At 34.5% G+C, this 25486-nt stretch overlaps 1 protein-coding gene across 1 annotated transcript in view; it reads left to right on the top strand.

The window, feature by feature from the left end:
- The window catches only part of Tgs1 (trimethylguanosine synthase 1), a 39210-nt gene extending 14358 nt beyond the window's left edge, over positions 1–24852 (top strand). The window contains exons 7-13 of the mRNA XM_005322919.5: positions 1866–2040; positions 3712–4009; positions 6016–6171; positions 8235–8378; positions 10627–10843; positions 11472–11550; positions 23630–24852. Coding sequence (XP_005322976.1) covers positions 1866–2040; positions 3712–4009; positions 6016–6171; positions 8235–8378; positions 10627–10843; positions 11472–11550; positions 23630–23752 — 1192 coding nt within the window. The 3' untranslated portion in view covers positions 23753–24852. The remainder of the gene's footprint in view (positions 1–1865; positions 2041–3711; positions 4010–6015; positions 6172–8234; positions 8379–10626; positions 10844–11471; positions 11551–23629) is intronic.
- The last annotated feature ends 634 nt before the right edge of the window (positions 24853–25486 follow it).

The raw sequence follows: 25486 nt of genomic DNA, 5'->3' as shown, positions 1-25486 counted from the left end.
TCTGCAGCTTGTTTTTCTCCTTCAGCAATACCAAAGACAGCCTCCTTGCTGATATACAGAACATTTACCTAATTGTGTTGAATTCACCATCCTGATCAGCAACATCTAAGTTATTTCCTCAGATCTAAGTATAATGCCTTTGGCCCCTCCAGATTATTGCATGCATCAATCATTCTTTCCTTCTTATTTATTACTGAAGTGTATCTCATTCTGTGGATGTACCAAAAGCTCTTTTGATTTTTTTTCACCTATTGAAGGGAATATGGGTTGTTTATAATATTTTGCTATTACAAGATAGCTATGACCATTTGTCTATGAAAACAGAAATTTTCTCCAAGAGTAAATGCCCAAGCATTAAATACAAGGAAATATGAATGAGTAGGTAATAGTAGAACATTGGTCAGTTTTCTTTTATTTGAGTGGAAGACTGAACTGATTAGAAAAGGCAGGCCAAAGATGTACTATTTATGTCAGTTTACACCAGTGTTTTAATACAGGGACCAGAGTCCTTGATGTTTCTAAATGTTGAGACTTTATGTTCTACTTTCCTATTTTATAAAATTCAAATGGACACCTGCATATTATGAAAAGAGAAAAAGAACATGGAGAAAATCTCACAATTGATATATAAATTGATTCCAGACTAGTTCAAAAGTACATGCTAGCCAAGCACATGTAATCCCAGCTACTTAGGAGACTGAGGCAGGAGGATCAACCAACCTGGGCATTTTAATGAGACCCTGTTCTCAACATAAAAATGGGCTAGGGGTATAACTCACTAGTACAGTACTTACGTAGCATTTATGAGGCCATGGTTTCAATTCCCGATACCACAGGAGGAAAAAAGTACATGTTAATAATTTTAATACTATATAAGTAGTGTCTAAAGTTGTCCCCTTTAGATACTTGAAGACAGTTGTAGTTCATACAGTCATTTGAAGCTGAAGTTTAGCAATGCAATGAATTTTGAATTCCTATGTTATGCACATGTAATTTTATTTGTGAAACTATTGTATAGTTCGTAGTATATACTCACAGAGATCTATTTTTGTTGCCTGGCATGGTGACACACACCGGTAGTTCGGAGGCTGAGGCAGGAGGATCACAAATTCAAAGCCAGCCTTGGCAACTTAGTGAGGCACTGAGCAACTCAGTGAGACCCTGTCTCTAATTTTTTAAGAAGGGATGGGGATGTGCCTCAGTGGTTAAATGCCCCTGGGTTCAATCCCCTGAACCAAAAAAAAAAAAAATAGATCTTATTTTGATACCTGGGGCTTAACTTCATTGTTGTTCTTCTATGTAAAGCGCTCAATTCTTAGAGGGGTAAGATTAATTTTTACTATAAAAAAAGTTTTATTAGCTGTCAGAGGAGGGAGTCAAGTGATGCTTGATATAGTCAAAGATTCATAGCAGATATATATATTTTAGAACTGGAAAAAATCAAATGCTTAGATTATTTTGCTCTGATAACTTTTTATAATAGGGATTTGTTTCTTGTGTAAACTTAGTTAATCTAGCTTAAGAATTTAGTGACTACTCTTAAAATAATTTGAACATGAGCAGATAAATGTTAAAAGCTTTGGCATTGTCCCACATTGAGAAAAATTTTCCTAACAAAGGGATATATGTCTTTGCAATTTCTTTATTGCAGTCTACTATAAAATTTTCTACTTTCTGTTCTACATTAGAAATGTTGATGTTCCCATTTTTGGTGTTTCACATTGTCTTTAAAATTAATATAAAATCTAGTCTACAAACTCTTGCAATTTGTATGTGAATTGCTGCTTTTTATAATTTTGGAGAAAGAAAGAAAACGAAATACTGTAGAAATTGTGCGTGAACCTCTTCTTTTGGTCTGGTTGCAGGTATGGCGAAATTCCAAATTTTAGTCGTCGACAGGTCAGGTATCTAGATAAGAATGTGAAACGTAAGTCAAAGTACCTAGACATGCGCAGACAAATAAAGATGAAAAACAAGCACATTTTCTTTACTGAAGAATTAGAAAAACCATTTCTCAAGAAAAGCAAAGCTCTGAGCAAGGTAAGTATACATTTTGTTTTATAAAAAGAATCACATTTTATGAGCTTGACTCCTTAAAATTGTATTCAAATGGAAACTCTATTTCTATGAGCTACTGGACTACCTAAAATTCTTTTCCACTTGCTTCCAGAAGGCATATATTGTGTAAACTAGATTTGAAAAACAGGAATTTGAGGTATTATGAAAAGGAAGTGTTTGAAAATTATAAAATTGAAGTGTCTAGAAAGGTAAATAAATCAAATTGCCCTATCTGTGTAGTAACAGAAAGGACAAGGGCATGTCTCTCTCTAGGCTAAGTAAGATCCTGGTAATCCAAATTCCAATGCAGCTTTTCCTGTAAGTTTTAATTCTGAGCTCACCTGGAGAGAGTGGATCACCCTTTGTAATAATAGGCCCACCCCAGTAGCATGAAATTCAAGGCTGGCTTATTGATTCACATTGTAACCTGAAATATTAACGTCCCTCTCTCAGACTTGACCTTATCTGCCATCCAAATACCTGGGAAACAAAAGAAATTAGAAGATTGTTTGTGCTATGAGTTTATCCTTTTATGTTCTAGGGAGAAGTGCCTTCTAATCAGTGGAACCTTGGTATTAGTCACATTGCCAGCAATTTTTTAGGGCACAAGAACATAATCTCTGACTCCATGCTGACTTTGTTTTACCCTTAGGCTACATTATTCTAACTTCAACTTGAGTGCAAATAGGCTACAAACCTATAGCTGGTTTTATTTTTTATTATCCATCAGGTTGGTTGGTTGCTGGTGATATTTTTATGAATAGTTTAGTGGCCTTGGTTATATCTGAAACAGAGTGCTGAGTCTAGTCCATCCTGTAGGACTTTTTGTAGTGTGTTGGATGTAGTAGTCCCCTATGTTTGTCTATAAATGAGAGCAGAAGTGTGGCTGCTATGTCTCTGGATTTCTGGTTAAGCATAGGCAGATTTCCCTCAGGAATATTCTAGGCTTTTACCCATCATACATCTACCACTGTCGTTCTGATTTACTAATGCTTATGAAGGTCATGAAGGCCTAATATGAAGAATATTCTTGTTACAGAAGACATAGGGAAGTCTGTCATCTAACTTTGGGCCTTGTTAACATTTCAATGAATAACCGTACTTTATTGCTACTTATTTTATGGGCTCTGCTGTTTTATTAAGACGGTGCTCATTCTTTCTGTAACTCTGCTTTTATTTTTGAAGACAAATTGGAACTAAATTTTTCAGAATGCTTATTTAATGTCACATGACAGTTAACATAGATTGTAGGTTGGCCATTGCAGAAGACACTGTACAACTTGAAAAAGACTAAAATTAATGATTTGACATTATGTATCATTTGTAATGATAATATCATAGCACAGCTATTTTGTTAGGAGCCAGTAATGAAAAGCTACTACTGAGACAGTTTGGCTTTATCCCCTTAGTGTCAACTTATAGCACAAAATGTTTAGTATTTTCCTTGATTTTTAAGAAATCTTTAATAAGATCAGGGAATGCCAAGATAAACTCCAGTTATCCAAGAATTACTTACATTAGCTTCCGTGATGCAATAATTTCTTAGAGCTCATAATTAAGAGATAGTTTGTCAGTCAAGTCACATATGGTAAATGATGAGAAGATTCTGTTTAGTATTAACTCATATTTATGGTGATAATCTTAAAATTTCAGGTAGAAAAATTTCTAAAATGGGTTAATGAACCAATGGATGTGGAAGCATTGCAGGAGTCATCTTCACATGATAATGTGCAAGACACTTGCACCAGTACTGATTCAGAGGATCAAGACATGTCTGTTAGTAAAGCTGATAACCCAGAGAATCTAGAACCTGAAAAGTGTCAGACTGTGTCTTCAGCCAGTGAACTTGAAACAGAAAAGAATGAAGGAGATAGTTTGGTAGCATCTATGCCAGAAAAGAAGGATTGCATTACTCAAGAAATATCAGACTCTCCCCAGGTAGAAACTGAAGGTAAGAGTAAATATGTTTCAACTTGCTGGTAGATTTCAATAAGTACATTTTTTTCTCTAATTTGTATTTTCTTAAATGATTCTTTTGAATCATTTATACCTCAGAATCTACTGCTTTTTAATTTTAAGTAGAAAGAGCATATTAAGTATATTGGCTAAGATTTGACACCCTTCACTCTCTCACTCTCTTCACACTCTTCACTCTCTCACCTAAGAGAAAACAATAAAATCAAAGGGAAAACTGCATCTGAAGACCACATCTGCCATTGACCATGGTCTCTGCCACCACTCTGTTCTATGGGCTGAAGATGGCCCATCCTTCTTGAAATTTTGAATAGCTTAAGTTTTGTTTTTGATATTTTGGTGTTTTTGTTTTGTTTTTTTACTTTCTTTGAGTGTGGTTAATGGTGGTTGTTTGTTTCCTTACCAGTACATGGACATAAGATATTCATGATAGTAACCTCTGCTGAATGGAAAATAATAGCATTTTTACTTTATGTTCTATATTGTTTGAGTTTTTGTAGTAAAAGTTCTCTTATAATTAAAAATAATTATATCCATGGAATGACTTTTTTATAAGGTAGACATTTTCATTTGATAAAATATTCAGCTTTTCGATGAATTATTTTAGACTTGTCCTTGCAAAACAACTGTATTTATTATGACCCTACATCATCTCTTTCTTAATTTTCTTGATTACCAATGTTATAATATCTCATGTCCATGTGACACTTGCATATTTCTGAAACGCTTTTTTATGCTTTGTTCTTACTTAATCTGCAAGGTTATAGCTCAAAGAGATAGGTGATTCATTTTCAATTATATAAATTTGGAAAGTAAAACTCAGAGAAATTAAGAAATCAGCCTACGTAAGTAACATAGCTAGAACTCAGTGCCCAAGTTCTTTGTTGCCTAATCCCTTTTGCCTACACTAGCCTGCTTCTATGAAAGCAACAGTTTTCATAATGCTGATAGTTCTTAAGTGAGTGTTACCACCTTCACAGGGGCATTTGGAAGATGTTGATTGATGCTGTCTGGAATTCTGGCCTTTGTACTCAAGTTCATGTTATGAGATAGTCTTATATAACAAAGAATTATTCCACCCCAAATTGTCCTTATACCTTCTGTTGAAGATTGCATCGTGCTTTGCTACTGACCCTTTTTGCTGTTTTCAGTGATCTAGTTGATCATTAAGACACAGTCCCGTCTTTGAGGACCATTCAGATGTACTAGTTTTACTCTTCACCAGCTTTAATCTCTTGTTCTTACACTTAACTGTGACAGCACTCTCTTCTTTCTACTTTGCAGATTAGAATTGCTTCTAATCTGCTCAGGACTGAAACCAAATAATTAAACTAGTAATCATTTGTATGAGAAAAGGCTCTCCCCATTAGTCTATAAATGCATGAGATCCTTTTCTATATAATAGAACTAGTGACCCATGTATCAATTTATCAGATGTCTTATGTCTTCTAAGATTGATAGGACCAAAGCTAGAGCTTATTCAGCCCTTGTAAGATCTCATCTTAAAGAAGTAAAGAAAAATGTTTGCATTTCTATAATTCACCAACTGAAGCAGTACTGTGGCTAACAGAAGTAATAACTTTTATACTTATAGAAGTGCTTTTGTATACAGATTGAGTATCCCTAATCTGAAATGCTTGAAGCCAAAAGTATTTCAAGTTTCAGATTTGAGAATATTTATATAGGTATAATGAAATCTTGGTGGATAGGACTCAAGTCCTAACAAAAATTCCCATATGAATTTGTTCATATACATCTTGTATACATAACCTGAAGGTAATTATTATTATTATTATTATTTTAGTGTGACTGAGTTTTGACTGAAACTGGTCACATGGGGACAGACATGGAATTTTCCACTTGTGGTATGATGTGACAGTGGTCCAAAATTGTGATTATTTCATAGGTTACCCTTCTAGATAAGTTGCCCTGTAATTTTCTATGTGCATAGTGAGCAGCTCTATTTTTTATATTTTATTTTAGCTGAAATTAAAAAGAAGAAGAAGAAGAGTAAAAACAAGAATAGAAAGGTAAATGGTCTACCTCCTGAAATAGCTGCTGTTCCTGAGCTGGCAAAATACTGGGCCCAGAGATACAGGCTATTCTCCCGTTTTGATGATGGGATTAAGTTGGACAGAGGTAAAGTATATATGCATTTTTTGACTTTATTTAGAAACCACTTCAAATTTACAAAAAAGTTTCAAGAATAAACAGAATTTTCATGTCAGAATTTTGCCCAATTATCTATTTTCAACGTTTATTAAACATTTTTCTCTTTGTATGTCTTTTTTATATTCAGTTGTACACATCAAGCCCCACTACCCTTTACTTTGAACTTGTTTTTCCTAAGAATAGCAGTATTAAAAAATTTTTATAGTCTTTAGCCTCATTTCATTAATCATCCTATGCATTTTTATGGAATTTTTTCTTCTTCTAGAATAATTGCTTTTTTTTTCCCTCCCCGCCAGTGCTGGGGATCTAACCCAGGGCCTTGCAAATATTAGGCAAGTTCTCTACACTAACCTACACTTTGGCCAACTTTGACATTTTTCAAAGGGGTTGGTGGCCAGTTTTATAAAATGTCCCTCAATTTGGGGATACACACAGAGACACTTCTAATTCAGGTTTATTTTGTATTTGTAACTTTCTTAGGATATGTGGCAAAAGTAACTAATAGTTTATTCAAAGAACATTTGATGAAAGCCGACACACTGGTACATTTCTTTAATCCCAGAAGTTTGGTAAACTGAGGCAGAACAAGTTTAAGACCAATTTCAGCAACTTAGACCCTCTCAAACTTAAAAATAAAAAAGACTGGTGATATAGCTCAGTGGTAAAGCACCCTAGGTTCAATCCCCAGTTAAACCCCTCCCCAAAAAATAAAAGAACATCTGATGAAGAAATAATTAATGCAGAAAGTTGTGATTTAATTAATTAATACCAAAAACTTCTTGAGTTTTCCATTTTAATCTTTAACCTTTACTTAGATTTGGCAAACTGATGGGTTTCATATTGGGGTTTCCTACATATTGGTCTTTATTATTTTTTAAAAATATTTTTAGTTGTAGATGGACACAGTGTCTTTATTTTTTTTAATGTGGTGCTAGGCAAGCACTGTACCCCTGAGCCACAACCCCAGTCCCCATATTGGTCTTTATTAACTCGGGGGTTCTTGATGTATGGTGGAATTTCAGGGGTTCTGTGAACTTCTAAAAATCATAAAATATTGTATATTGAGAAAAGTATATAAGAGTTTGTTAGGAGAATTAAGACTGGGAAAATCTTGAAATTCTATAAAAGGATTATTCTTATTCTTCCAGTGATGAGGATCTACTTAAGATTTTGGTAAGGAAAGGGAACAAGAAGTTGACAGATCATTTTATTCAGATAAATATGTTTCTGATAAATGCAAATTTTTTCTGCTGGGCGAAGAGAACAATGTTATCTTTATTTCAGTGTGGGCACAGGACCTAATTTCTGAAATTGATGAGGGTTCTGTTATTCCTCTGTACTTCTGGTCAGCTCCTTGCTTTTTCTAATCCTTATAAACATGCAAATTTTCCAAAGTGTCCAGTACAAATCTGGGTCACTGCTTCTTCATTAGGAATAAAATAATTGGGAAATACAGTTGAATGTAGGGAGCTAGACAGTTAGAACACCTGACTTTTCATTTCCCACAGTTGATAAGTAGTAATTAATGCCTCAAACATAAAATTGAAGTTTATACAGTTTTGGGAGAGATGAGGGTATATTACTGAAGAATCAGGTTAAAATTGGGGTGTTTGCATGTATAGAAATTAGGACTAGAAATGGTATTGCTTCTTTTTTACAAGCTTTAGAACTTTTCATTAAAAGTAGATAATTTATAATTTTTTGAAAAAAGAAACTAAGCTTTTTTAAAGTTTATAATTTGTGTTTCTGGGTGCAGTGGCGCACGCCTATAATCCCAGCAGCTTGGGAGGCTGAGGCAGGAAGATCTCGAGTTTAAAGCCAGCCTCAGCAAAAGCAAGGCACTAAGCAACTCAGTGAGACCCTGTCTCTAAATAAAATACAAAATAGGACTGGGGATGTGGCTCTATGGTCATATGCCCCTGAGTTCAATACCTAGCACGCAAAAAAAAGTATGCAATATTTGCTGTGTTTATGCTTGGCTTGGTTTCTTAAAAATTCAACATCTTAATAAAAATACTCTTCCTTTGCAGAAGGCTGGTTTTCAGTTACACCTGAGAAGATTGCTGAACATATTGCTGGCCGCGTCAGTCAATCCTTCACAAGTGACATTATAGTAGATGCATTCTGTGGAGTTGGAGGAAATACCATTCAGTTTGCCTTAACAGGAAAAAGAGGTAATTAGCTAAAATTAACTACTTTATTTTCAGTTCATTCAGAAAATGTTCAATTTTGCTTCAACCTATCTTTGAGATTTAATATATAATTGATAATTTAATACCATATATTTTAAGTAATTAGCATGTATTAAATATTCATGTTGTATCACGTTGGTATAGGTACTTAATATGTATTAATTTATTTAGTCAACAATCTTGTGGAGTATGTCTTTCATTATCTGCATTTTGTAGATAAACTGAGATGTACAGAGATGAAGTACATTGTATAAGATTATACAGACACAACTACTAATTGTTGGAGCCAAGATCATAACATTCTATAAAACCAAAAAAATACAAAATGGTTCTTTAGAAGAAAAGAACCCCTTGGTGTCATTTAATTGTTTACCTTAAAGATTGCCAGTCTCTGAGAACAAAAGGAGACAAACACTGGTCCTTCCCAGTGCTGTCACAACCTGACCTTTGCTATGGCAGCATGTGGAACTCAGAATTCAGGAACCCTCCAGCATGTCCTGTATGGTGGTATCTGATGACCTGTTCCCCAAACCAAAAGCAATTGCTCGCAGATGCTCTGTGAGTGCTACTTATAGATATTCCCCCTAGGCTGAATGAACTCACTAAATTATAGCAGGGAATTCAGAACAGTTACAGTGTAAGGTGATGGTGTGTTTACATACATATGTACATGCAGTAATCAATTACACTTGTTTTGATTTCTCTACCATAATATATGTATGTGTGTTTGTATATACACACATATGACTTTTTGTATACAAATGATATTATCACTTTGTACCAGATATATTTCTACTCAGATAATTGTTGGTTATACATATACCCAAAAAAATGATTTGAGAATACACAAAGCTTTGCATTTTTCTGTTATTAAACGTATGTTTCTTCTTCCTTCGTATTGCAATAGTTTAGCATTAGTGCTACCCAGTAGAACTTTTTATATTGACATCATCCAATATGGCAGCCACTAGCCACATGTGATGATTGAACCGTTGAAATGTGACAGTGTGATAAGGATCTAAATTCTTAATATTTTATTTTTACAGTTTTTAAAATGTGTGACATTATTGGACAGTTCAATTCTACATTGTATCAGCAAATATTTGTCAGCACTTCATTTATGTTATAAGGGTGCTTCCATTCTGTTAGGCTTAAAAACAAAGGTTGCCTCAAATAAATATAGATGAAAACAGTATGCTAAATAAATCTGACACTGAAAGTCATCTTTTTTTTTTATTTGACTTTTTAGTATTGTCAGCATGTTTTTCCATATGTCTCTCCACTATAAAAGTAGCAGATTGAATAACTGAAAAGCTTTTCTCATAAATGTGAATATTAGTTTATTTAGAATAGTAAAACCGCATTGTATATGCCAAGTTTTGCAGCGTGTATTAGAATTGGTGCTTGTATTCATTGTTCAAGTAATTTAATTATTTCTCAAAAGTGGTAACAAATTTTCTGGAAAACATCTACATTTCCTTGATAACCTTGTTTTAGATACCAGGGTTCCACGTAGCCCTTTCATGTGTAGAACACAGTGGTACGCTTACAGGTACACTGGAATAATTCATTGGAAGACATGAGTGGACTAAAATTAACTTATGTTTGCATTGCTGATTATGAAATTGCATATAAATTAAATGAAAACCCATTGGTGAAAACATGATATTGTTTGTTCCCTCTACCTAAAATGTGTTGGTGAAAACATCATCAACAGGTGTTTTTTATTTCTTATTCATAATTTGGCTCTATAATTTGTAAAAATAGATCTTTTACTTTTCTGAGAAGTGATAAAATTTGTCTTTATTTGGGCATTGCTTCATTTTGAAGAAATTTGTCTTTTCTGAAATGTAACTTAAGACTTTACTTGCAGGCAGTGAGCTTTGCAGGATTTTGCTACTAGCACAGCAAAGACTAGCCACATATTTGGCATTCATAGATACTTTGAGGTAGTTATTGCCTCTTGGCTTAAGTGAAGCTGGCTGAGTGAGGTAGTTTTGAAACCTGGTCACATTTTTTTGGTATAACTGCAATTGAATCTTTCTAATTTGAATTAGAAAATTTAACTGAAATCTGTATCTCTGGAAAAATCTCTATCTCTGGTATATATAGCCTCTTGTCTATTAGTCTTTAAGAATGGTTCTTATACGAAGCAAACTATTAGAAAAATGAACTCTCCCATATAATAAACAGTGTCAACTGACTCATTCTTTTCTTTTCTCATTTTTAGTGATTGCCATTGATATTGACCCAGTTAAGATTGATCTGGCTCGTAATAATGCAGAAGTTTATGGAATAGCAGATAAGATAGAGTTCATCTGTGGAGATTTCATGCTACTGGCTCCTTGTTTAAAGGCTGATATTGTATTCCTTAGCCCACCTTGGGGAGGCCCAGACTATGCCACTGCAGAGACCTTTGACATTAGGACAATGATGTCTCCCGATGGATATCCTTTGGAAGTTCTGAGAGCTTATTCAGACAGTACTTGGAGCAGATGAGGGGGTAGATAAGGGAGAGGGAAACTGGTAAAGAAAGATATTACCTAATAGCATTTAGTAGATTCCAGTTTGACACAAAAATATGTATAAAAATTATGTATGTTTGTTGGACTCTAAATGTAATAGCAAATACCTTTTCTCTTGGTAACTATCCAATTTTATCAATTTTCAGTAAGAACTAGAATATTCTAATTTTTTGAGATTATCATCTGGAAAGTCAGAATTTCCTCAAAACTTATTGCTTGAGTCCATGGGTGGACTATCCAATAACTTTTCTTCAACTCCCTCTGAGTTGAGCTAATTTGCTATATATCTTGACCTTTTTCTTTACTGGTGAGAGGTGGTATTGTGTTTTTCTATTTAGTATTCTTTTTTCTTATAAGTTTTACTTGTAATCTCTCTTATCAGGAACAGTATACTGCTGAACTATAAGATCTTATGTTCTTTTAGATTCCATTAGAGGAAATTTAAACTTGTGCCATTTTGTCACATGCCAAATACATTTGGTTTATAAGTAAAGACAATCTATTTCTGACCAAAAGTTAATTTTGCTTTTTTTCCTTAACTGCTTTCCACCTTTGAAATTTTCAGACTTTCCCAGAAGATCACTAATAATATTGTTTATTTTCTTCCAAGAAATGCTGACATTGACCAGGTAAGCCATTACTAAAGAATTTCTTTGAGCCTCTGGCTGAATTTTTACAAAGAAGGGCAGAAAAAGATGTAGAATGTTTCCTTATCAGAGAACCCATTTATGAGAAATTCTTTGCTTGCTGACTGTTAGTAACAAATGGAAGTGTATAACCATTGAGTCTATGTCCATTTGATCTTCATCTCCCTGACTTCTGATGTCAAACACAAATAAAGCACACCAATCTTTTCATAAAGCTGTGTTGAAGGAAAGGTGGAATGTCTTTGAGTTTCATATGCTGCTCAGCTAAACTAGCCAAGGTCTACCTTTACTGAAACCTGCCTTGAAAATACAGGTTTTAAATATTTCTACAAATAATAACATAACCAAAGTTATAGATAGACAAAAACTTTAATTTGGTCAGGAAAAACTATTTCCATTATTTCTTCAATAGTGTTTCCACCACTTTTTCCTTTTTCTGGGCCATCCATTTTTCTTCTTTATATTTATTTTTCTGGCATTTTGTTATATGTCCTGTTTATTTTATATGTATGTGTTATCTATGCTTTCAGTGTCATGTCTTAGAGTTTTATAGTTTCAGCTAAGTAGCTCTTTAAAGCCAATGATACTCTGATCCACTGGGAAAAGTTCTTTTTTATTTATTTTCTAGGATGAAGACTAAGTATAAATCTTCTAAAGTCCCCCCCACACACACACCAAGTGATTATAATGCAATCAACAGTTTAGATTCTCTGGGTTAAAAGAAGAAAAAAATGAAATTAACAGTCTGAGCTCTTGCTCTGAGTTAGAAGGATGCGAAATTTGATCTTGCTGTCATTTATTTATGATACATTTTGCCTAAACATTAAGCCTTCCAAAATAGTATGTTATACCAATGATAAGAAAAAGACTGCACATCCCTTGGGATCATGAGTTTTTTTAATATCACTTGATATTACATCTGTTATCTGCCACTCAGAAGGCTCGGCTGCTTCCTAGACTTCCAGATAAGGCTAAGCTTACTGATTCCAATTTATTTTTCTCACATGTAAGCATTATGTTTAATAACTGTCTCATAAAAGACCATATGGTCTTTACTGGGCTTTACTGTGATTTTTATATTACATAAAAATAGGCTTATTTGAGTATGTGAATAAATACTATTAAACTTACTGTTTAGCACAAAAGTCTCAGTGATAAATTTTTTTCTAGTTGAATGAACATTTCCACAAAGATAAAGTTAACTTTTTTCTTTAAATTCTGTTTTTGGCTTTCTTTGAAAATCTGCCAGAATTAGGGTTTGTGGCACATTCATGCTTTCTACCTCTAGAGGGAGTAATGACACCAGAAAATAATAAAAGAAACTGATTATGAGTACACTATTTTGTTTGGTATTGAATTTAGATCAAATTACAGTAGGAAATGAACTTTTTCTTAAAACAGAAAATTCACCACGTGAGACACTTTAAGTGAGAGAGAGAGCACTACAAGATTGAAGGAAATCAGAGTTACAAAGAAGTTAACGTTTTTGTTAGAGGGACATTTAAAACATCAAAACAAGGTGAATTTACAAATGAACTGTATTCCCAAAGTTTATGAATCTGCAGCATTTTTCCCATAGAAATATCTATAAAGAACAATTAAATACAATTTGTCTTGAAACCTTTCCATGTAGATGATGGTGATTTTTCTCTGAATCCAGTGAAATATTTTTCTAGGTCCCCTATTACAGGTCACACAGCCCTTGTTAGCCAAACTCACACTATTAAACCTAAGACTGGATAATTTAGATAATATTTTTGTGAAAGGCACTTTGGTTATAAAGGTATATCTCACTCTGCAATTGCTATTAAAACCTGGAAGCTCATCTTAGATTGCATTCAAGGAACCTATGTTTGTATCTTGTTTTGTTTTCTTTTATTTCATTCCTTTGACAGCTGTAGAATTCCAGCCATTTCCCAATTTTGGATCTACTATGCTTTGCAAATATGTAAAGATTCTTTTTTAAATTGTAAATCTATTCAGAGAAAGACCTTTGAGAGCAGACTAGATTGGTTATGCTTCAGTAGAAGCAAACACCACCTTCCTGTGAAATCCCTGTGGGTGGAATCTCTAACATAAATTATGGTCTTGTCTTTTAGCTAGGCATTGGGGTAATTAGAGGAGGGCCCCTGGTCCATTGGATGTGGTAGCTTCTTATCCTTTTTTGATTTTATAACAAAAATACCTAAGTTTATAAAAAGTGATGTCATCTGTACTTTTCAGTAGAAATTAAGTCACTTGGATTTTTCTGTTCATACCAATACAGAGAACAAGGTAACATTGAGCAGCATACGTAAGAATTGTGTTAAAAAATAACTGAAGCCCCTCCATCAAATGATTCTTGGTCCTTATCTAACACACCCCACCTTCCTTGGCTTCTTTTTATTAATATATATATTTTTTTCTAGTTATAGGTAGACACAATATTTTATTTTTATGTGGTGCTAAGGATGGAACCCAGTGCTTCACGCATGCTAGGCAAGCGCTCTACCTCTGAGCCACAACTCTAGCCCCCTTTCTTGGCTTCTTTAAACATTCATTCTGTTAACACTTGAGCCAAGACCCCATTTATTTCATTTACTCATAAAGTGGGGAAACAATTGCAAATTAACATGTTTAGGTAGAACATTATACAGTTGTTTGAGTTGTAGCTTTAAGTATAGAAATTGATGTTAGATTTAGTCAGAATATCTATCTCATCTTTCTAGTTGGCAGAATTCACTAGACTTTTTTTTAGATTTTATTCCAGTGAGGGCTGACTGGTAGATCACATGCTTAGCATGTACAAGGCCCTGGGTTCAGTTACCAACATAAATTTTATTTCATAATGTCTGCAAGAAGGAAAAATTCTTAATTGTAGCGTTGATCACACTTCTAGTTTGTTTGTTTTGAGGTGGTACATAGACCCAGGGACATTCTACTACTGAGCTAAAACTCTAGCCTCTATTCGTTTATTTTCAATCATTGGTTGGCTGATTTGTAGGTAGATATGTAGGTAGATAGATAGGAATGAGGTACTCATTTATGGGTAACATATCTAAAATATGGAAGAATAGAGTTGTGTGCATTTGAATAACAAACTATTTATAAATAAGAGAATTTATTAGATAACATTGTTATTTGGAAAATACTTTAAATATAACTAAATTTAGCTCATTAGCATTTTTAATAGTTTTGACTAAATATGGTAAATATTTACCACTGGTTTATTTACAAATATTATTTTAGTTTTAAGTTACTATAATATCCACTTATTTCATAAATGGAAAATTAAGGCCTTAATGGTATTTTATTTAGAGGTAGAATTAATAAAAAATTAATATCAAAATGTTCTGAATTAAATTAATACTATGGAAATCTGATCTAATGGTAACATTCTCATGTAGCTAAAGCTGTATCCATAAGGTAAGTACTATAAAGTCATTCCAACAGATGAAGGACCCTTAGTCCAGGTTTAGGAACCAGAAGCATGACAGAATAGGAAGAGGACTAAAGACTGGATTGAGTTTGTACTTATAGGAATTGTAGTCTCTAAAACAGGTGAACCTCAAAATAGCTTGCTTTTACAACTCAAGAGCACACAGAGATGTGTTCATGCTACTAAACTAACAATACACTGCATTGTATACATATTGTGTTAGTCAGCTTTGTGTTGCTGTGACCAAAATACCTGATGATAACGACTTAGAGGAGGGGAAAGTTATTTTGCTCATGGATGCAGAGAATCAGTCCAGCCCTGCTATAGTCAGTTGCTCTGGGCTCAAGGTAAGGCAGAACCTCATGGCATAGAGTAGCTGCTCCGTTCATGGCAGCCAGAAAGCAGAGAGATGGGAGAAGGAACAAGGACTCTGAACCATTTCAGAGCACTCCCCCAGTGTACCTCCTCCAGCCATGCCCCCACCTGCTTACAGTTAACACTCAGTCCATTCAGACTAGGATGGACTGGTTAGGTTACAGCTCTCCAGTTTCATAGTGTGGCCTCTGAATGTTCTTGTATTAATACAGAAGCTTTGCAGGAACTCCTCATATTCGAACCATGATACATTTACGGCATATAAGTTTAATGAATGCTTCTTGGGTGAGTGGATACTTAAGATCCTTAGAGTTCTCCTGAACATGTCATTGACTTAACACTTCGGAGTATTTATGTCAAGTTATCAACCTGATTTTATTGGTGAATAAACTAGGAAAATTTAGTGATTTGCCTAGCCATCCTGCCACATAATGGCATAGTCAGCACCTTAATACCTTGCTGTCTCCCTCGGACACAGTATTCATTGCTAAAAAGAAACAGGTTCATCTCTTGTTACAAGGGTAGCTCACCAAGAGATTGGGACAGTCATTAGAATTTGAGGTGACAAGAGAAGCAAGGGGAATTATAAAAGAATTTGTGCAGAATCAGCTCTGGTCCATTCCTTCTTAAAGGTGAGAAAGACAACAGAGAATTAAAAATTTATGACAAAGGGAAATGCCATGACCTGCACCAGCTGTTAATTCAGAAACCAGCAAGGGGCAATGGGGAAATAGAGAAAAGACAGACACACAAAGAAGGAAAAAGCTGGGGACTGGTGGCTCTTCATCCCCTGATGAGGGATGAAGAACTACCCAGAACCAACTCAGCACATTTATTATCTAGATTTTAACATCAAAAGGGTTTTTTGTGGGGGGGGGGACGGGAAGCATGTAGCAGGGATTTAACTCAGGGGCACTCAACCACTGAGCTATATCTACAACCCTATTTTGTATTTTCTTCAGAGTTAGGGTCTCACTGAGTTGCTTAGTGCCTCGCTTTTGCTGAGGCTGGCCATGATCCTTCTTCCTCATCTTCCTGAGCTGCTGGGATTACAGGGGTGCACCACTGCACCCAAATCCAAAGGGTTTTCTATGAGAAAGTTTCTTCAAAGTAGGGCTGGGGATGTGGCTCAAGCGGTAGCGCGCTCGCCTGGCATGCGTGTGTCCTGGGTTCGATCCTCAGCACCACATACAAACAGAGATGTTCCGTCTGCCAAAAACTAAAAAAATAAATAAATATTTAAAAATTCTCTCTCTCTCTCTCTCACTCTCAAAAAAAAAAAAAAAAAGTTTCTTCAAAGCAAGCAAGCTGAAGGACGAAGTCCAATTTCAACTTTGTTCTCATAATTCTTTACCCCCAGGAACAGGTATCTGAACTCAGGGTCAAGACTGATAGGCCTGTGGTAAACCAGGAACCTCCTTTGAACAGGGCATCACCATAGTAATTGGGCATTCTCAACTGTGCCTTTGCACTAGGAGTTCACAGCTCAGGAGCACTTCTGTCACAGGATAGTTCAAAGACTCATTCAAATCACCGCTCCCAACAGGGGAAGGCATTTATTGCAAAACTTGACCTGCCACATGTGTTCTCTTATTTAGTTAGTGGTATGTTCTCTTATTTAGTTAGTTGATCAAGTCTGTTCCGTTCTTAATAAAATCACTGTGTAATCACACGTTGCAATTTAGATAAATTTGATAGTTCCTAATGTTTACTAGCATGCCTTTCCTTTGGAGAGCTTGCTGCTAGATGATTAAAATAGTATTATCCTGTGTTATGCTACATACATGATCATTCTCTGAAGAGGGAATGAAACTGTCAGGCCTTATGAGCTGGGTTGCAAAGACACAAGTTCAGTTTTAGTCAAATGATTCTGAATATATCTTTTATTTCTTTACTACCTTGAGTAAATTTTCTTAGTAAATGATGTTAACAGAAGATAGAGGAATGCTCAGCTTTTCTGTGCCACACATGGTGCTACCTGTAAATCCTTTACTATTGGGGGTACTCTGGTCTGTTGTGCTTTATGTAACTTATTAAAGAACAACCTTATGTTTCCAGGATCTGAGAATAGGTAAGGGGAAAAGTTTAGTGATCTGATTCCTGAAATCAATGTAAGTGAGCTTTTGATACCTGGGAGGAATTTTCTGACCTGCTCAGATGCTCCCGTTGATGATTGGAGGCTTTTTAAAATCACATTTGTTTTAATCAAGTAAATATTTGAATGAAGAAAAAAACAGGAAATAATATCTGTGAGAGCCTGAAGTAGCATTTAAAGATTACCTGAAACACTGTTAGCAAACAAATTTAAGAAATTTCATTTCTCTTTACTGCATACAGGGAAATAGACGAAAGTTTGAATGTTGCCTGTTTGTCCATTGGTAGTGTATTTTCAAACCCCCCTCTCCCCTGAACTGTCAATCATAAATGTTTTTACTTATTTTTATTTTTGTGTAGTTTCTTGGTTGTTGGTTGGTTGGTTGAGTTTTCATTTGTTGGTTTTTATTTGATTTTTTCATATTTTTATTCATGTATTACTATTACACACAATATTGTGATTTTTTTTTACATATTCATACATGCACATGATATGTAACAATATAATTTGGTAGTTATCATTCCCCAGGATTTCTTTTTTTTTTAATGCCTTTATTTATTTTTATGTGGTGCTGAGGATCGAACCCAGGGCCCCGCATGTACTAGGCGAGCGCTCTACTACTGAGCCACAACCCCAGCCGTTTCCAAGTTTTCTTCCTCCTTCCCTTTCCTCTACTCCACTGGTTTCTCTTTGCTTTCCTTGAGATTCTCCACACCTTTTTTTTTTCCCTTCCTTTCTAGCTTCATATAAAACAAAACATACAGCCCTTGGTTTTCTGAATGTGGCTTATTTTGCTTAATATAAGATTCTTGAGTTCCACCCATTTTCCTATAGATGGCATAATTTCATTCTTTATAGCTGAATGAAACTTCATGGTGTATATGTACCACATTTTCTTTATCCATTCATCCATTGATGGGCAAGTAGGCAGGTTTCATAATTTGGCTATTATGAATTATACTGTAAACTTGGGTATACATGTATCTGTAGTAAGATGACTTTAATTCTTTAAGATAAATACCAAGGAGTGTTTTAGCTAGGTCATCTGGTGGTTTCATTTCTAGTCTTTTGAGGAGCCTCCATACTGACTTCCATAGTAGTTGTACTAATTTACAATCCTACCAACAGTACAGAAGTGTTCCTTCTACCCCCCACATCATCTTCAGCATTTATTATTATTTGTATTTTTGATGGCTGCCATTCTGACTGGAATGAGATGAAATTTCAATGTAGTTTTGATTTACATTCCCCTCATTGCTAAAGATGTAGAACATTTTTTCATATATTTATTGGTCATTTGTTTCTTTTGAGAAGTGTATACTTAGTTTATTTGCCCATTTTTTATAGGGTTATTTGATTTGGGTGGTGTTTTGAGATTTTTATATATTCTGGATATTAATCTTCTGCAGAAAAATAGCTAGCAAAGGTTTTTTGCTATTCTGTAGGATCTCTCTTTATATTCTTGATTACTTCCTTTGCTCTGTAGAGCTTTTTAATTTGATGTCATCCCATTTATTTATTCTTGGTATTATTTCCTGAGTTTTAGGGGTCCTATTGAGGGAAATTGTTGCCTGCACCTGTATGTTGGAATGTTGGCCATACTTTTTTTCCTAGAAGTTACCAGGAACAGTTCTATTCTAATTCCTAAGTCTTTGATTCATTTTAAGTTGACTTTTGTGCAGGATGAGAGATTAAGGTCTAGTCTCATTCTTCTACATATGGATAACCTGTCTTCCAGCACCATTTGTTTAAATGGCTATCTTCTAGCCAGCATACTTTTGGTACCTTTGTCCTGGATCAGATTACTGTATCTCTGTGAGCTTATTTTTGTGTCTTCTGTTCCATTGGTTTATGTCTGTTTTTATGCCAGTACTATGCAGTTTTTGTTACTATCACTCTGTGGTATAATTTGAAAGCAAGGATTGTGATGCCTCCAGAAATGCTTTCCCTTTTTTTTTTTTTTTTGCTTAGAATTGCTTTTGATTACTTGGGTCTTTGATTCTTCCAAATGAATTTTAAGACTATTTTTTCTAGTTCAGTGAAGAATGTCATCTGTTTGGTTTTGATTGTTTTGTTATGTTTTGTTTTTGTGGTTTTGCGGGGTGAGTACTGGGGATTGAACCCAGGGACTCTTAATCCCTGAGCCACATCCCAGCCATTATTATTATTATTATTTTGAGACAAGATCTTGCTAAGTTGCTTAGGGCCTTGCTAAATTGTTGAGGTCAGCTTTGGCTTTGAACTGGTGATCCTCCTGCCTCAGCCTCCCAAGTTACTGGGATTATAGGCTTGCGCCACTATGCCCAGGCATGTCGTTGGTATTTTAATAGTGATTATATTGAATCTGCATATTACTTTGGGTAGTATGATCATTTTACAATATTTATTCTATGTAGCCACAAACATGAGAAATCTTTCCATCTTCTAGTGTCTTCTTCAGTTTCTTTCTTTAGTGTCCTGTAGTTTTCATTATCAAGGTCTTTCACCTTCTTGGTTAGATTTATTCCTTTTTGTTGTTGTCGTTTGCTTTTTAGTTAATTTTTGTTTTTGTTTCAGGCTCTTGTGAATGGGAATCTTAGTAGATTCATTATTACTATATAGGAAAGGTATTTATTTTGTATGTTAATTTTATATCCTACTACTTTGCTGAATTTGTTATTAACTAGCAATCTTCTGATGGAGTTCTTTGGCTCTTCTAACTATAGGATCATATCATCTGCAAATGGTAATAATTTGACTTTTTCTTTTCCTATTTCTATTCCTTTTATTTTCTTCTCTTGCCGGGCTGCTCTGGCTAGACCTTCTAGTGCTATATTAATAGGAGTGGTGAGACTGGACATCCTTGCTTGTTCCAGAATTTTTCCCTATTTACTATGATGTGGGCTTTGGGTTTGTTGTATATAGCTCATATGATATTGGGTTAAGTTCCTTCTGTCCCTTATTTCTTTGAGGTTTTTATCATGAACAGATGCTGAATTTTGTTAAAGGCTTTTTTCTGCATCTATTAAGGTGACTGATTTTTGTCCTTAATTCTGCCTATATGGTGAATTACATTTATTGATGGGTATATGTTAAAATGTTTTTGTATAGTTTTTATTAGGGTATAACAAAGGAAAATCAGGGCAAAAAGTACCACAAGCCTTTACTTGGCCTGTTTGTCTTGAGGTTTCTCACAACCAGTATTTCAGGTGCTTGCTGCTTTTGACAGAGGTCTGCAGGTTCTGTAAAATACTCTTCATTTTCATCTGTTTTGTTTTGCAGTGCTAAGAATCAAACCCAGGGCCTGGCATGTAATATACATGCACTCTTAATACTGAGCTATACCCCCAGCTCACCTGGCTTAATTGGTTTCTAACCAAGTTTTTGCATATTGCAAATAAAGTGTTTCTGTCATTAATGTGTATTGTATATTCTCCAAATAGGATCCAGTTGGGAGTGTGTTTGCTCTCATTTGATTATGAAACTCAACTTTATATTCATTTTCCTCTGGGGGGGAAATGCAGTGTTGAAAGTTTGACTCTTAAATCTTTGTTCCTTAATTTTTACCACTTGTCATCTTTGTTGTGACCTTTTTCTGTATCTCCTTTCCAAGTCCCCAAATTACATTTTTATTGCCTCACATAGTATCTAGTTGATGAGCCAGGCATGATGACACACACCTGTTATCCCAGAAATTCTGTGGGCTGAGGCAGGTGGGTTGAAAATTCAGAGCCAAGCCTCAGCAACTTAGCAAGGCCCTGTCTCAAAATAAAAAAGGCTGGGAATGTGGCACAGTGGTTAGGCACCCTGGATTCAGCCCCCATACCTAAACAAATAAATAAATAAATACCTAGTGATGAAAGTGCAATCTTAAGTTTTAATTCCAGTAGTTGTCATTTCTTTTAATAAATCTAACATATTTGGATATATGTAACCCAGAGCTGCTAATCTTTATAATACCTAGCTATTCTTCTTCTTCCCATCTTCCCTCTATCATTTTCTCTCTTCTCCTGCCCTCAATTTATTAAACTTTAAGAAAGAATGAAGAACCAAATAACATTTTGACCAGTAAACCTGCTGGTGAAAGTTTAAAATAATAAGGTTAAGTGTGCTTAAATTGAAGCACAGTATTATTTACTTGAACATAAGTCTTTGCAACTCCAAATTTCTAATCTTTAAAATAAATGAATTGAAAGTACAGAAAGGCTAGAAATTATTTTTCACCAGAACACTTGAAAGTAACTTTCTTTCCCAAATTTATTTCTAAATAGTAAAAACGTATGAGTTTTCTCATCATATTTTGATAAGTAGATTCAGTATTAAGAGAAACACTTGTTTTGTTTATCATCTAATTCTCCCAACTTGACCAACCCTAGCAGATTTTTTGCTGTTGTTTCATCTCTGCTTGGATTTTCTCAACCCAGCCTGATCTTTCCTCCTTCCCTTTCTCTTTGCCTCTTACCACAGTCTTACTCCCACCTTTCCTCAGAAATTTTGGCTTATCAATTTTACATTCTTTAAATAAATTACCTGTTACAAGGAACAGGAAAAATACTGCTCTTAGGTTTATTTTAGATGTACTGGTCAAAATTATTTTGCCTTATAAAAAATTAGACTGACATAAAGATATTGAAATAGGATATAAAACACTTACTCCTAATAATTGCCTCTGTGCTGTATTCACCTTATCCTTGATGTTTCTTACGGTTGTTCTGATAAACTGATTTCTGGTGATCTGACCACCAGATCTAGTTAATATATCTCTGAGAGGTCAAATGGAAAAATATACTGGGCCAAACCAAAACCTTATCTATATAAGAACTTGGGGTAAAATATTGCTAGTGTGAAGTGAAAGAGGCCAGTGCAGGCATTTTGTAAGAAAACTAAGTATTCCTAATACGTGGCTGTTTTTAAATTTCTAGTTTCACGTATGAACAATGGGGTGTGGTTGTTTATTTTTAATCACTATTAGACCTTCTGTGTTTGGCTTTTATTTTCATCTCTTTCTATTGATAAAAATACAACCGGTCTCTTTTTATGCCCTGCTGGTAGTAGGGTTGGGGGGCTGAGGGTGACATCATTAACATCTTGGTAGAGCAACTCTTTTTTATTTTTCTTTTTTAAGAAGTTACCATAGAATGACCTGTTCGTTCTTCCCTATTTCTGTATCTGACTTTTTCTAACAGGAAGTTAAAATAATTCTAAATTTATACTCATTGGTAATGCATAGTAAATCTTACCTTCTACCAGTTGCTGGTTTAGTAGGTAAAATACTAGTGAGATCAGATTCTTTCAGCCCTCAACCAAACTAGACTAAATAAACATCTCTCTTTACAAAATTATAGTTTTGCCGATTATTGTAACAGAAAATGCATGTCTCCTGTGTTTGTAACTCATCCTTAGAATCAATATATCCCTTTACCACTCAGTTATTTCTGGTTTTTTTGTTTCATTTTTTTTTAATTGCCTAGGCTCTCCATCGTATTCCCCTTATCCTTAATCTTTATTATTGTTGTCCTGTTAAACTGATTACTAGTGATCTGATCACCAGATCTAGTTCGTAGATCTCAGATCAAATAGAAAACTATGCTGGGCCAAAAAATAACACAAAAAGAATAACAGGTGGAGGAGGTGGTCCAGATTGGGAGAACAATAAAAGGGATCAATTAGAGAAAGACAGACTTGTTGATAAAGACTCCTCATTAGAGTAGGGGTCATGGCCTGGATTATAGCCATCTTGCTATCTGTTCTTAGTATCATGTAGCAGACACTCAGAAAATATTGTTAAACAAGAGAGGAAGATGAAAATGATAAGGTAAACAAGGCAGAGGTTTTCAGGAAAGGACTTATTCTTTGAACACCTTTGTAAATAAACAAACCTGTGATTTAGGAAGATTTTCTGTTCCTGAGTTCTTTAGCTTATAGTATCGCTGAGGTCAAGTCCTTTACAGTAGCATAAAGATATGATCTTACCCATAAGATTAGAAGGGTCTGAAACAACAAGCATTTCTACCATGGAATATTGCATTAGTACCTACCTGGGAAGTAACGGTGAACATTTGAGATCCCTCATTATTTGAAAGATTTAAATAAAAAGCCAGGGTCTTCCCTTTGTTTGATAAAGAATTGTGAATGAAAGAATTTATTTGAAATCATATTGTATACATGTGACCTTCTTTTGTTTGTCTTTTTAGGTGGCATCCTTAGCTGGGCCTGGAGGACAAGTAGAAATAGAACAGAACTTTCTTAATAATAAACTAAAGACAATCACTGCTTATTTTGGTGACTTAATCCGAAGACCAGAGTCTAAAACCTAAACTGTGAAGCAGGACAAGGATAAAGATCATGTAATAATAAGAACATTTTGCATATGAAACACACAAAATGTCTTTTCCTGTATTTGCTGATATTTTATACCCAGTCTTAAATCACCATGTGATATGGAAACTTTCTGAGTTTAACAAATATTAATGAAGTTTTGAGACATTTGGATGATACTATGTACTGTCTATTGTACAGAAAGTTAGTAACTATCTGATATGAAAAGAGTATAGGCTTGCCCCTGTGCTGAATTTCATTGTGTGTCTGTGTAAATATGGGGTTTTTTTTAATATATTGGTTTAATATCTTTGTGTGTATGTATGTATGTATATACATGTGTATAAAAAAATAATTGCTGTATTTTTTAACAGAAATGCAAAGAAAACAATGAACAAGTTATATTCTATATCCTGTTTAGCTACTACTGAAATAATGTTATACATTTAAAGTCTCCCACCCCCTTCTCGGTCCTTTATTATCTCTCTAAAGATAATCACAGCAAACAGTGTATATAGTTTCTTTGGGAGAACAGAAAGGAATTAGAGTGTACCCTAATGTGCTCTTGTCTCCATTGATACACTGTTCAGTAACCTTCCTTGTTTTTACTTGATGTACCTTTTTTAAAAAAGCAGAAACCTTATCAGTTTATCTTGAAGAACTTTCCTTGTCAGTACATACAGATAGATCTACCTTATTCTTTTTAATGGCTGTTTTGTATTCCATCTTATGAATATGCCATAATTAATTAAACCAGTTCCCTATTGATGGACACTTGGACTCTTCAGGTTTTTGCACCTACCAACTGTTTTGCACTGTCCTTATGTAAATTGGTTAACTTCTAGAAGTTAGATATCCAGGGGTTTGTGCATTTTAATTTTGATAGATACAAATTGTCTTGATAAAGTTGAACCAACTTTCAGACTTTAGACTTTCTTCTAGAATTTTTTTCTTTTCTTCATCTTAAATTTGCTTTTTTAACATCATTTTAGCTTATAAAGTTAGTATTTTTAAGATTTCCATTGCAAAATCAATGTGAAATATATTTTGTAACAGAAATATATGTTCTTTTTCTATTAAAATGGCACTGAAAGGAGAAGGAATGTGTTGCTTAATTATTCATTTAGCAGGGTGTTCAGTCATTTTTATAAGTAGGTAAGAAGTGATGTACAGCTTCTTACCATTGAGGGTTAGAGCTGGGATAATGTCAGCATGTGAAGCATCAAGCAGAACATGATTTTGAATAAGATAGGGTTAGAGAAAATGAAATAACTTGGAGGAATTTTCAATAAGCACTGAAAAACTAGACAAAAAAACTTGCTGAGGATATAGCTTAGTGATAGAGCTCAGTGTTTTTTAATTATGCCAACATTAGTCATCAACAGTTCTGTATATGACCCCTAGACCTGGAAGAGTGACAAGATGGGTAAAAGTAGATTTTCAAAATTACCAATTTTTTTAGTTTTTTTGTCACAAAATTTCATTCATACACTTCTTTCTGCTGTGCATATTCTTACTTGTATTTAATATTAATATTAAAACTAATTTGCATTCCTGAATACATATGACCATGTATGAGTAGAAAAAGAAGCCTAACCAAGACCTGAAGTATTCCTGTCCCCTCAGTGGTATAGCTAATTTACACACATTTATTGATCATTAGTCCTCAAAAGAACTTTGAAATGTTTTAGTCTATTGTGTGACTCTGCTCAAATAAAATCTTACCAAGAAGC

This window comes from Ictidomys tridecemlineatus, chromosome 7 (assembly GCF_052094955.1).
Source record: "Ictidomys tridecemlineatus isolate mIctTri1 chromosome 7, mIctTri1.hap1, whole genome shotgun sequence".
NCBI lineage: Eukaryota > Metazoa > Chordata > Mammalia > Rodentia > Sciuridae > Ictidomys > Ictidomys tridecemlineatus.
The sequence above is the reverse complement of the archived record's forward strand: the minus strand, read 5'-3'. Positions and strand labels throughout refer to the sequence as shown.